Source organism: Leptodactylus fuscus, chromosome 11, assembly GCF_031893055.1.
Source record: "Leptodactylus fuscus isolate aLepFus1 chromosome 11, aLepFus1.hap2, whole genome shotgun sequence".
Lineage (NCBI taxonomy): Eukaryota > Metazoa > Chordata > Amphibia > Anura > Leptodactylidae > Leptodactylus > Leptodactylus fuscus.
The window spans coordinates 9,294,080-9,307,041 of NC_134275.1; the positions used below are offsets into that span (position 1 = coordinate 9,294,080).

General features: G+C 45.7%; 1 protein-coding gene across 2 annotated transcripts in view; it reads left to right on the forward strand.

Annotated features, from left to right (window-relative positions):
• The first annotated feature begins 3,816 nt into the window (after positions 1-3,816).
• The window catches only part of ABCA2 (ATP binding cassette subfamily A member 2), a 50,590-nt gene continuing 41,444 nt past the window's right edge, over positions 3,817-12,962 (forward strand). For both annotated transcript variants that reach the window (XM_075260371.1, XM_075260372.1), the window contains exon 1: positions 3,817-4,096. In XM_075260371.1, the coding sequence (XP_075116472.1) occupies positions 4,031-4,096 (66 nt within the window). In that variant the 5' untranslated portion in view covers positions 3,817-4,030. The remainder of the gene's footprint in view (positions 4,097-12,962) is intronic.

Consider the following 12,962-nt stretch of genomic DNA (forward strand, 5'->3'; position numbering starts at 1 on the left):
GAGGGAGCTGCGGGGGGCGGAAGCCGCGCGACTGAGACAGCGCGGCTTCCGCCTGAAGAAAGGACATGTCCTTTCTTTTCTCCGCTAGCAGCAGCTCGCCGCTAGCGGAGAACAGAAGCCCGGCGGTCTCCATAGACCACCATTATAAGGGGAGGTTTTGGACGCGAAATCCGCTGTCAAAAACCTCCCCTTATACTCACGTGTGAACTAGCCCTTACCTTTCTCTCTTCCAGACTGGCACCTGACAGCAGAGGGCAGAGGTTTCTATATGTTGGGGCAGTAGAGAGCACTGGTCTCTAATCTACTGGGTGTAGGACCCCTGGTCACATGACATGATGTTACTGCAGGTCCATCACCACTGCTAGTCTAGAGGCTGCACTGATAAGGTCTGGTTGATTTTAGAGCAGTATCAGCCTAGGGTACCTACTCGTACCTGTACCACACCTGAACCCCGTCCTGTACAGTAAGTGCTGAGCTCAGCTGTGTATCTAATCCTATCCTGTGTGATAGTGTATACTGAGCTGTGTATCTAATCCTATCTTGTGTAATACTGTATACTGAGCTTTGTATCTAATCCTATCCTGTGTGATACTGACTGCTGAGCTGTATCTAATCCTACCCTGTGTGATACTGACTGCTGAGCTGTATCTAATCCTACCCTGTGTGATACTGACTGCTGAGTTGTGTATCTAATCCTATGTTGTGTGATACAGTCTGCTGAGCTGTGTATCTAATCCTATCCTGTGTGATACTGTCTGCTGAGCTGTGTATCTAATCCTATCTTGTGTGATACTGTATACTGAGCTGTGTATCTAATCCTATCCTGTGTGATACTGTTTGCTGAGGTGTGTATCTAATCCTATCCTGTGTGATACTGTATACTGAGCTGTGTATCTAATCCTATCCTGTGTGATACTGTATACTGAGCTGTGTATCTAATCCTATCCTGTGTGATACAGTCTGCTGAGCTGTGTATCTAATCCTATCCCGTGTGATACTGTATACTGAGCTGTGTATCTAATCCTATCCTGTGTGATACTGTCTGTAGAACCTGTTTGGAGTTCTGGGTCTAGATTCATTTTGGGGTCTGGATTTCTTTAGGGTTTTTGACCTTTGTGTCAACTGGAGCTGCTTAGAATGATGTCAGACCCCATTATGTACATACATATACAGTATATCACCTGTATATTGCAGGTGTCTGATGATTAATGGGACCCTCCATGGGGTATTAAGCCCTCATATATCAGGGGCGCCATCTCTAGAGCCTAAAGGTGGTCAGAGGGGTCTGACTGATGAGACCCTTTAAAATCTATACAGTGCCATATAGGGCTCGCAGTATAAGTTCCCTCTCAGTACATCTTTGGAGCTATAGAATAGTATAGAATTACATAAGGATATAGAAGAGAATAATAAAGGATATAGAATGACAGAATAATCAGAGGAATAAGAAACCCTATAATTACCGAAGTGACAGCGGACAAAGGGTGCCCTATATCATAATACCAGCCCCGCAAGTGCAATACTGATCTGTGTATCTAATCCTATCCTGTGTGATACTGTATACTGAGCTGTATATCTAATCCTATCCTGTGTGATACTGTATACTGAGCTGTGTATCTAATCCTATCCTGTGTGATACTGTATACTGAGCTGTGTATCTAATCCTATCCTGTGTGATACTGTATACTGAGCTGTGTATCTAATCCTATCCTGTGTGATACAGTCTGCTGATCTGTGTATCTAATCCTATCCTGTGTGATACTGTATACTGAGCTGTGTATCTAATCCTATCCTGTGTGATACAGTCTACTGAGCTGTGTATCTAATCTTATCCTGTGTGATACTGTATACTGAGCTGTGTATCTAATCCTATCCTGTGTGATACTGTCTGCTGAGCTGTGTATCTAATCTTATCCTGTGTGATACTGTCTGCTGAGCTGTGTATCTAATCCTATCCTGTGTGATACAGTATACTGAGCTGTGTATCTAATCCTATCCTGTTTGATACTGTATACTGAGCTGTGTATCTAATCCTCTCCTGTGTTATACAGTCTGCTGAGCTGTGTATCTAATACTATCCTGTGTGATACAGTATACTGAGCTGTGTATCTAATCCTATCCTGTGTGATACTGTCTGCTGAGCTGTGTATCTAATCCTACCCTGTGTGATACAGTCTGCTGAGCTGTGTATCTAATCCTACCCTGTGTGATACTGCTGAGCTGTGTATTTAATCCTATCCTGTGTGATACTGACTGCTGAGCTGTGTATCTAATCCTATCCTGTGTGATACAGTCTGCTGAGCTGTGTATCTAATCCTATCCTGTGTGATACAGTCTGCTGAGCTGTGTATCTAATCCTATCCTGTGTGATACTGACTGCTGAGCTGTGTATCTAATCCTATCCTGTGTGATACTGTCTGAGCTGTGTATCTAATCCTATCCTGTGTGATACTGCTGAGCTGTGTATCTAATCCTATTTGATACTGTATACTGAGCTGTGTATCTAATCCTATCCTGTGTGATACATTCTGCTGAAGTGTGTATCTAATCCTACCCTGTGTGATACAGTCTGCTGAGCTGTGTATCTAATCCTATCCTGTGTGATACTGCTGAGCTGTGTATCTAATCCCATCCTGTGTGATACTGCTGTGATGTGTATCTAATCCTATCCTGTGTGATACTGTCTGCTGAGCTGTGTATCTAATCCTATCCTGTGTGATACTGTATACTGAGCTGTGTATCTAATCCTATCCTGTGTGATACTGTCTGCTGAGCTGTGTATCTAATCCTATCCTGTGTGATACTGACTGCTGAGCTGTGTATCTAATCCTATCCTGTGTGATACTGTCTGAGCTGTGTATCTAATTCCAATCCTGTGTGATACTGCTGAGCTGTGTATCTAATCCTATCCTGTTTGATACTGTATACTGAGCTGTGTATCTAATCCTATCCTGTGCGATACATTCTGCTGAGGTGTGTATCTAATCCTACCCTGTGTGATACAGTCTGCTGAGCTGTGTATATAATCCTATCCTGTGTGATACTGCTGAGCTGTGTATCTAATCCCATCCTGTGTGATACTGCTGTGCTGTGTATCTAATCCTATCCTGTGTGATACTGTCTGCTGAGCTGTGTATCTAATCCTATCCTGTGTGATACTGTATACTGAGCTGTGTATCTAATCCTATCCTGTGTGATACTGTCTGCTGAGCTGTGTATCTAATCCTATCCTGTGTGATACTGCTGAGCTGTGTATCTAATCCTATCCTGTGTGATACTGTCTGCTGAGCTGTATGTAATCCTATCCTGTGTGATACTGTATACTGAGCTGTGTATCTAATCCTATCCTGTGTGATACAGTCTGCTGAGCTGTGTATCTAATCCTATCCTGTGTGATACTGTATACTGAGCTGTGTATCTAATCCTATCCTGTGTGATACTGCTGAGCTGTATCTAATCCTATCCTGTGTGATACTGTATACTGAGCTGTGTATCTAATCCTATCCTGTGTGATACAGTCTGCTGAGCTGTGTATCTAATCCTATCCTGTGTGATACTGACTGCTGAGCGGTGTATCTAATCCCATCCTGTGTGATTCTGCTCATTGGTCTTTTGTGTTGGTATCACTCCGCTCATTTTCCATTGACTTCAGTGACATTACACGATGAGAGTTGTAGTACTGTGTCACTGCAAACGTAACAGATGTTGCGGGAATAGGAGCCTGTCCCTTTAAGGATGGGCAGGTCTTAGTCAGACTGGCAGAGGATGTAACTCAATGCAGTAAGAGGAGGAGGAGGAGGCAGCAGAGAGATGAAAACACAGCTGATAGCTGGCCAGACCGCAGAGCCCCTCACACAGCACAGCCGGGGCCCTCAGAGCCGCCAGCCATTGTTACTGCTCATCCTGTGTCTACAATGTCTCTGATGGCAGCATCATGGAGGGCCACTCTGCACCTTACTCGTCTGTAAAGAAGCCTGCGGCGTAAGGATCACAAAGTCCAAGAAGAAGGTGAAGTGGGGGCGCTCGGGCCATGGGGTTCCTACACCAGCTGCACCTCCTGCTGTGGAAAAATGTCACCCTGAAGCGGAGAAGCCCGGTGAGTGATCAGAAGCTTCATTATATCGCCAACGTATTCCGCAGGGTGGGAAATCCTGGAGCAGCCGGCAGGGAATGGGTTAATGGTCGTGGCCAGCCGGCAGGGAATGGGTTAATGGCTGGGGCCAGCTGGCAGGCAATGGGTTAATGGCTGTGGCCAGCTGGCAGGGCCTAGCTTGCCTCCTGTATAGACAGTGAACCTTCTGCTAGATTTCTGGAGGGTGTCAGAGACTCCGGCATATACCGTGACCTCCCCTACATGTCACCCGGGGTCTACAGCCAGGCGACAAATGTCACCCGTCACCCACCGCATCTCATTGACCTGGTTACTGTACCTGCCATCTTGTCTGCCACCTGCCAGGATGGAGCTGTCACCTCAAATGTTGTCTCCATGGCACTGAATGTCTCTTACCTGGCTCTCTGCTCCATCTCTGCCGTCTCTTACCTGGCACTCTACTCCATCTCTGCCGTCTCTTACCTGGCTCTCTGCTCCATCTCTGCCGTCTCTTACCTGGCTCTCTGCTCCATCTCTGCCGTCTCTTACCTGGCACTCTGCTCCATCTCTGCCGTCTCTTACCTGGCACTCTGCTCCATCTCTGCCGTCTCTTACCTGGCTCTCTGCTCCATCTCTGCCGTCTCTTACCTTGCACTCTGCTCCATCTCTGCCGTCTCTTACCTTGCACTCTGCTCCATCTCTGCCGTCTCTTACCTTGCACTCTGTTCCATCCCTGCCCTCTCTTACCTGGCACTCTGCTCCATCCCTGCCCTCTCTTACCTGGCACTCTGCTCCATCCCTGTTCTCTCTTACCTGGCACTCTGCTCCATCCCTGTCCTCTCTTACCTGGCACTCTGCTCCATCCCTGCCCTCTCTTACCTGGCACTCTGCTCCATCCCTGCCCTCTCTTACCTGGCACTCTGCTCCATCCCTGCCCTCTCTTACCTGGCACTCTGCTCCATCCCTGCCCTCTCTTACCTGGCACTCTGCTCCATCCCTGCCCTCTCTTACCTGGCACTCTGCTCCATCCCTGCCCTCTCTTACCTGGCACTCTGCTCCATCCCTGCCCTCTCTTACCTGGCACTCTGCTCCATCCCTGCCCTCTCTTACCTGGCACTCTGCTCCATCCCTGCCGTCTCTTACCTGGCACTCTGCTCCATCCCTGCCGTCTCTTACCTGGCACTCTGCTCCATTTCTGCCGTCTCTTACCTGGCACTCTGCTCCATCTCTGCTCCGTCTCTTACCTTGCACTCTGCTCCATCCCTCCCGTCTCTTACCTTGCACTCTGCTCCATCTCTGCCGTCTCTTACCTTGCACTCTGCTCCATCCGTGCCGTCTCTTCCCTGGAACTCTCTACCACTGCTCTGCTTTCCCTTACATTGCCCATTATGCTATCTCTCACCTTTCCCCTGCTGTCTCTCATTCTTGTGATTTTCACTTCTTCTTACCTGTTCAGTCCTTTTGCTCCTCCATCACTGTCTCTTCCTTGTCTGATCATCTTATTCCCGCAGTCACTCACCTTTCTAGTCTGCTCAGACTCGACTCTTTCTCACCTACCTGTTCCTTTACGCTCCATCCTTTTCCTGCATTTCTACTGTCTCTTCCATCCTGTGTGCGACTGTCTCTTCCCTGTCTATTCACTTGCTGCTATACATTTACTCTGTGGTAGGGTTAAAGGTTATTGGGGGGAGGAGTCACCTCCCTAGATTTGGGGTGCCCTGTACATATGACTATGTGGGGTGTATGCAGCTCTGCAGCCACTCACTGGATACAGAACTTCATCATTCATCTTCTCTATCTGCATTGGCTCGTGCAGTTAGAGTGCAAGCTGGTGAGACGAGGACGCCATCATTACAGGCCACACGCATCCTCATCCCTCATCTATGCTTTGCTTTGATTGGCGGCCATCTTGCCTTAATGGTCACCTGCATAAACTTTGGGTTGCTACTCAGAGACGAACTTGTAGACATGCGCATGGCCGCCCGGCAGAGTAGGGTGCAGGGATGGATGGCAAGTCCTGAGTTATTGGGTGTGAGGAATTATGCAACAAGCGATATCGGGACGTGTATACTTATGCACTTGATTGTCATTTAAAATCATGATAATCATCAGGAAGGAAGATCTGTAAAAGAAATGCGACTACGGTATAGAGTATGTGAGTACGGTATATGGTGATTATGGTATATGGCTCTGCTGGAACGGGCTGTCACCTGTGTAGTAAGGCCACTGGGTGCAGAGGCCTGTGTCACCGTCACTGCATGGATGACACCCTCAGGCACGATCTAAGGCTCTAGATGCGGTAGGATTTCTCATAGCTATGGTGACGGCGTTCCAGCTGTGGATGACACCAGGGCCTCGCTACCCCCTTCTGCTGTGACAGGAGAGTGAATGAGCTGCGGCATCTCAGCTCCATATTTCACATTCCGCCCCCTGCAAGACAGGATGAATCTAAAAGCCAGCAACACCGTGACTCAGTGTGTAATGTGCACACGGCTCTAACTGGGTCACTGCCAGAAACCTGCACATACCGTATGTCTACATGCAAATGTCTGTACTGGAAGATATACCCCAGAATTCATGGGAAACTCCATCTACAATAAATATTACCGTCGGTAATGCAGCGATTCCTGAGTCACATGGAAGAGAGATTTCATGAAATATATTCAGAATTAAACATATACAATATAATATTGCTCTTATGTACAAGAATATAACTACTATAATACTACCTCCTATGTACAAGAGTATAACTACTATAATACTACTCCTATGTACAAGAATATAACTACTATAATACTGCTCCTATGTACAAGAATATAACTACTATAATACTACCTCCTATGTACAAGAATATAACTACTATAATACTGCTCCTATGTACAAGAATATAACTACTATAATACTACCTCCTATGTACAAGAGTATAACTACTATAATACTGCTCCTATGTACAAGAATATAACTACTATAATACTACCTCCTATGTACAAGAATATAACTACTATAATACTACCTCCTATGTACAAGAATATAACTACTATAATACTGCTCCTATGTACAAGAATATAACTACTATAATACTGCTCCTATGTACAAGAATATAACTACTATAATACTGCCTCCTATGTACAAGAATATAACTACTATAATACTACTCCTATGTACAAGAATATAACTACTATAATACTATCTCTTACATACAAGACTATAACTACTATAATACTCCTCCTATGTACAAGAATATAACTACTATAATACTACCTCCTATGTACAAGAATATAACTACTATAATACTACCTCCTATGTACAAGAATATAACTACTATAATACTACCTCCTATGTGCAAGAATATAACTACTATAGAATTACCCTCTCTGGTTGGATGTAATGGTAACAATACCTCAGCTGTGAAAATTATGTGGCCCTAATACATAGGACATCTCTTAAACCCTCTGTTGTGCTGTGGATGCAGTATTTGTTTATGTCCAGGCACTTGGTACAGGTGATTGTGGGATGTTCTGGTGTTATTTTTGGGTCAGTGATCGCTCAGTTGGTCTGTTGGCCCGGGGGATGGGGGTTATCCCGCATTCATTGGATTATTGCACAATGTATTATAGGCCTATTGTCTGATATGGGGCGTTGCTCTGGCGGTATAATGTCCACATGAGTTGGCGATAATGGTGTTTTTATCAACGCTGATAACCGGATTATCCAGTACGGGAGGTGCCGTTACTGTGCCAGGGTCATATAGGCAGTTTTTTAAAGGACAGCACCATCTATGTTCCAGAGATAACCTGCCTGATAGAGCTGATGGCGCTGGGTAATACAAACTGTCTGTCATGTCTGAATGATGCTTTATTTACAAGTTATCACACATCAAATAACATTGTGGAGCTGGGGGCGCTGTTGTATTGGAGCCTATGAAAGCTCTGCCACAATCAGTGGTTAAAAGTGGTATTGCAAGTAACAAAAGTTGTAATCATTATAATCAGGCAGAAGACAAACCCCTTATAGCTCACTCAGCTTTCCCAAATTCCTGAAGGACAAACCTGAATTATCATGCAGTGAAACACCCCTTGTTTGTTTTACTACACAATGAAAGACATTCAGGGCTGTAGGAAAGCTGTGTGATCACCCAGCTTTCCTATAATCCTGAATGGTAAATCTGCCTCATCATGCAATAAAACAACCCCTTGCTTGTACATAACTAAGCAGACAATCCAATCTGGCATCTAAGAAAGCTGGGTATTAATATCTGTGTTAGCTGTATCGCCAGCTACATCGATGATCACCCAGCTCTCCCAGACTCCTGAAGGGCACATCTGAATTATCAGGCAGTGAAATGCCTCATTGATTGTGTTACAGGCGAGCCATTCAGGACTGTAAGAAAGCTGGGACGCAATCACTGCTGATGCCACCAGACTCCTGAATGGCAAAGCAGTGAAATCCTTCTTGGTTTTATTACTCTATAGTTAGACAGACAAGCTTGTCAGGGCTGTAGGAAAGCTGGGTGGTAATATTCCTAGCCACAATACTGTGCAGGTAGTGATGCCACGGGAGGAGATATTAATGGCCTCCTAACTGTGTTTTCTTAAGGAGCCTCCTGAGACTTGGCACTTGTTCTCAGCAGCTGCCGCCTCCTCTGCCCCCTCATCCCCCAGGATTTACCCCCCCAGGGGTGAGACCTGTAATAACCGAATGCCTCCAGTCTATAGAGCTGCGCAGGTCGTGTCATCTAGAAGGGGCTGCAATGTTGAAGAAAGCAAAAGATCCTCTTATCTTAGTTATATCTGGTTCATGGAAAGCTGAATGGCTTTTATGTTATACTATATGATTGTATTATTTATATTTTGGGGACTATATATCGGTATTATATAGCTCTCTAATGATGAGTTCACACAGAGTTTTTTAGGTCCGGCAATCCGTATCAGAATCCACCTCCAAAAACGCCTCCTGCGGCATTCTGCTCCGGATTAGGCCCAAATGAATGGTGGGAGTCTTGTTGTTGTATCATGTGAGCTTTATATGGCTGTTTTTTGTGGGATGTCCATGTCAGTATTATCTTAGCATTATTTGGTGGTATGGGGCTGCATATAGCAGTATAATGTGAGCTCCATATGACAGTCCATTATGCCATGATATGGTGTTATTATGGCTGTATATTGCAGTATTCTCTTTGCACTATATGGTGTTATTATCAGGGCTGTATATGGCGGTATTATCTTGGCACTATATGGTGTTATTATCAGGGCTGTATATGGCGGTATTATCTTGGCAGTATATGGTGTTATGATCAGGGCTGTATATGGCGGTATTATCTTGGCACTATATGGTGTTATTATCAGGGCTGTATATTGCAGTATTATCTAGCCACTGTATGCTGCTATTATCAAGGCTGTATAAGGCGGTATTATTTTGGCACTATTTGGCGGTATTACATGGACTGACCCTGTTTGTCACCCCGTTTTCTATAGTGCGTTTCTTGTATTCGTTGGTATTTTCCATAGGTATTACTAGACTCTCATTAATGGCGGAGGCGCGTTGTGACTCCAGCGATTGGAGACCTGAGCGTTCTTTGCAAACTCAATTGATTAAACTTCAATTGGAGTGCGGTGAATGATGAAAGCGCCGCGGACGCTGCTGACACGCAAACCCTCCTGATTTATTGGCCGCTTCATTGAAATCCAATGTTCCCAGCAGTGGGTGTATAATAAGGGGATGGCGACGTTTCTAATTAACGTAATGTATATAGCGGCAAATGTATACACTCTCTGCAGGCTCCCGACTGTCACGCAACTCGCACCCCCTAATGACATGAGAACCAGATTAAAGGGGCACCCAAACATGTCCGTAGTCATGGCTGCCAAAATTCTTGATCTGGAGGCCCCAACACCTTCACTGACAGCCACTGAATCCAATAGACACCATGTCATTCTTTTCACCTGCAGGGTTATTAATTCCTTCTTACAAGAAAAGGAGGGAGCCCCTTTAGTTTGGATTTGTACATGAGTAGAGAGGTCCTCTAAGTTAATCACATGACCACTGTCAGTTTTGCTGAAAGGGCCTGTCCTGTTTCTTTGGGGTCAGGGGGCGGGGCTTCCTTCTTCTGACGCTCGGAGCGGCACTTTGAGGGCTTATTTTTGGGTTGTGATTATGCACCTTGGTTAGGGCACAGTTGAGGTTTCCTTTACTGGTTCCTGTACCCGCCCTTGCAGCTGTCCTCGTAATTGGTATGCAGGACGTGTGTACGCCACATACCAATTGTTTCTATGGTACAAGTTGCAGTGTCAGCAATAGGGGATTAGTGTATTGGAGTAGAGTTACCCTTTAACTCTGCATTTGAGGCTGCCGTCAGGGGGACAATAGTGGAATTAATAATGTTTTGGAATATTTGGGGTAACTGAATACAAAGCCAGTACTGAGGTAACATGGAGGCGCGAGGCCCTATTCACCTCCTACACACTACTCTGGAGGGGGGCTCTGGAGATAAGCGGCCTGGTAGGGAGGGGTCAACAAAGGTCCCCTTCATGGTCTCTGGGACAAGTCTCTGTTGTATTAGGTCGCTGCAGCTCCAGTGTTTGTGACATTGCTGGGGAATATTATAGGACGGATTATGGCAAAATTTAAAGGGGACCTCCGACAATTTAGGGCAAAACAAATGTGGATAAAAATCTTTGTAACTTTGGCAATTTCACTTGTTTTCTTCTCTGTTCATGCCTAAAACTGGCCGGTAGTAATTCACTGCAAGCAAGCGGAGGGTTGTTCACGGGTTCCAAGATCTTTTTGCCTTCATTTTTTGGGTGAAAAGTAGGCTTTTAAAGGGGATTGTGAGCGATAGTGTGAACACGTCAGCAGCTGAAATCTTACCACTTGTCTGATTGTTACAATGTATCAGTGCAGGTAATTGCCAATCAGTCGTGCCTGAAACAATGAACACCCGACAGACTTTGTTATAGGCCATGGGATCCATGTGTAACCACTGTTTTGGCGGTCCGCCTTTCTATTGTTTGGTCCTCCAACAGAGCAGATCAACGGACAGCGGACACTAATGTTAACTCTAAATCATCACATCCTCTTCACAAATCTGATCCGTCCTTGCAGTTTGTTACAATGTATCAGTGCAGGTAATATATATAAACAATTATTAAGAGTTTGTTACATTGTATCAGTCTGGAGCTCAGGGGATTGCCTGGATGCAACTGTAGCAAAGCCTCTGCTGAGCAGTATTCGCAGGTTTTCAGCCTCTGACTGTGACATTGAGCAGATATTGTGGAAATTGTTAAAACCTAAGGCGCAAAATGAATGAGAAAGTTGCAGAATTTTCCTGATCCGGATTCTCGGTCTCCTGTTACACTGACACGGTGGATGAGGCTTTAGCGCAGCCCGTGACTCGCCGCCCCTTTCTCTGTTCTGATATTCGTGCCTGGTGCGAATTGGAGTTTATAGAAATCCCTTTTCTTTCCCGGATAAAAGTGGCCAGTGTTGGTGCCAGGATGTTTATCGCAGTCGCCCCTCATAATCGGGCCCTTGTTCTGAAGTCTAGACGTAGCACGCTGGCGGCAGCGGAGGCTGAATGTGATCCAACCCTCTTCCCTGATTATATCATAGGTGTCCATCCACTAGGGGGCGTCACATCTTCCATCACAGTGTGGAAAAGCTGGGTGCCAACTTGCCAAAATGCAGTGATATACCCCCACTAGGCATATGTGGCAGTCACGACGCAAGGAGTTAAAGGTAATGGGGGCACATACTTTAAGGAACACTTCCATGTAGAGCAGATGACATTTGGATGTGGTCGGCAGCTCCGTATAATGGCTGTATGAGGGGTAATAAATGACAAAAGTCACCACAAAAGCTTCTATAATGGAAAGAAATTGAGTCCCATGATGCATTGCGGCAGGAAGCCTCACTCACTGCACAGAGTGGGTGGGGCTTATGGCAGTGTGGGAGGAGGGAAGTGACAACCAATAGGAAAATTCCACCATAGTCACATGTTTGGGTAACCATGGTCACTGGGAGGTCATTTTTACTCACCTCGCCCTATAAGGGGCGGAGCTTAGGTAAATGCCCCAATTTAAACAACCAAAATATTGATATCTAAGGTTGTCACCCAACTTTTTGGAATGGCCAGCCTTCCAAGATGGTAAATGGGGGGGTGACAAGAGTGTCGTTTGCCATGTTGTTTATCACCCAGCTTTCCCAGAAACAAATATGACTACTGAAAGGGTTGAATTGCATTTTTAGCCCCAGGCGAGGCGGGCCACTGTCGGATTTTCCCATGTTTGGGATATTTTTGGCTTGTGTTCTGGAGATTAGGGCTTGATCAGAGAGTAAGGGGCTGATATCTAATATTTCCTCCATTTCCGTCTTTATACGGACACAGTCAGGGTGGACTTTGCTCGCCGCTGCACCTGTCTCCTCGGATCACCCGTCTGGCCTGCCCAGCCCCCTCCCTGCCTCCATGGACTGTAAATGGGTCATAGATTTGTGCGTCCCCAGTATCAGTGTGATTTGTGTCCTGTAGCCTCGGGGAGGGGGGGGGGGGAGATGGCAGGACCTCGTGGCGGCCTCCTGCGTCACGACTCTCAACATCTGCTCTGATACCAGCTTAACATGGCCGCCACATGGTGCCCGCAGAGCGCGCCAGCACTTTATACTACACCGTAATATGGTTTCATGCCGTTCTCTTAATTTTAGGGTTTTCTTTTTTTTGGGAGGGGAGGGTTATATATTTTAGGAAGCTTGAGAAGTTTTTGCGAACATGGCCTTATTCTCTATTTTTCTTTGTATTATTATTTAATTTCATTTTTTTTTAGGAATGTGTGTAAGCGCCGTGCACCAAGGGGTTAAGCGCAGTGAATATTTGCCGGCC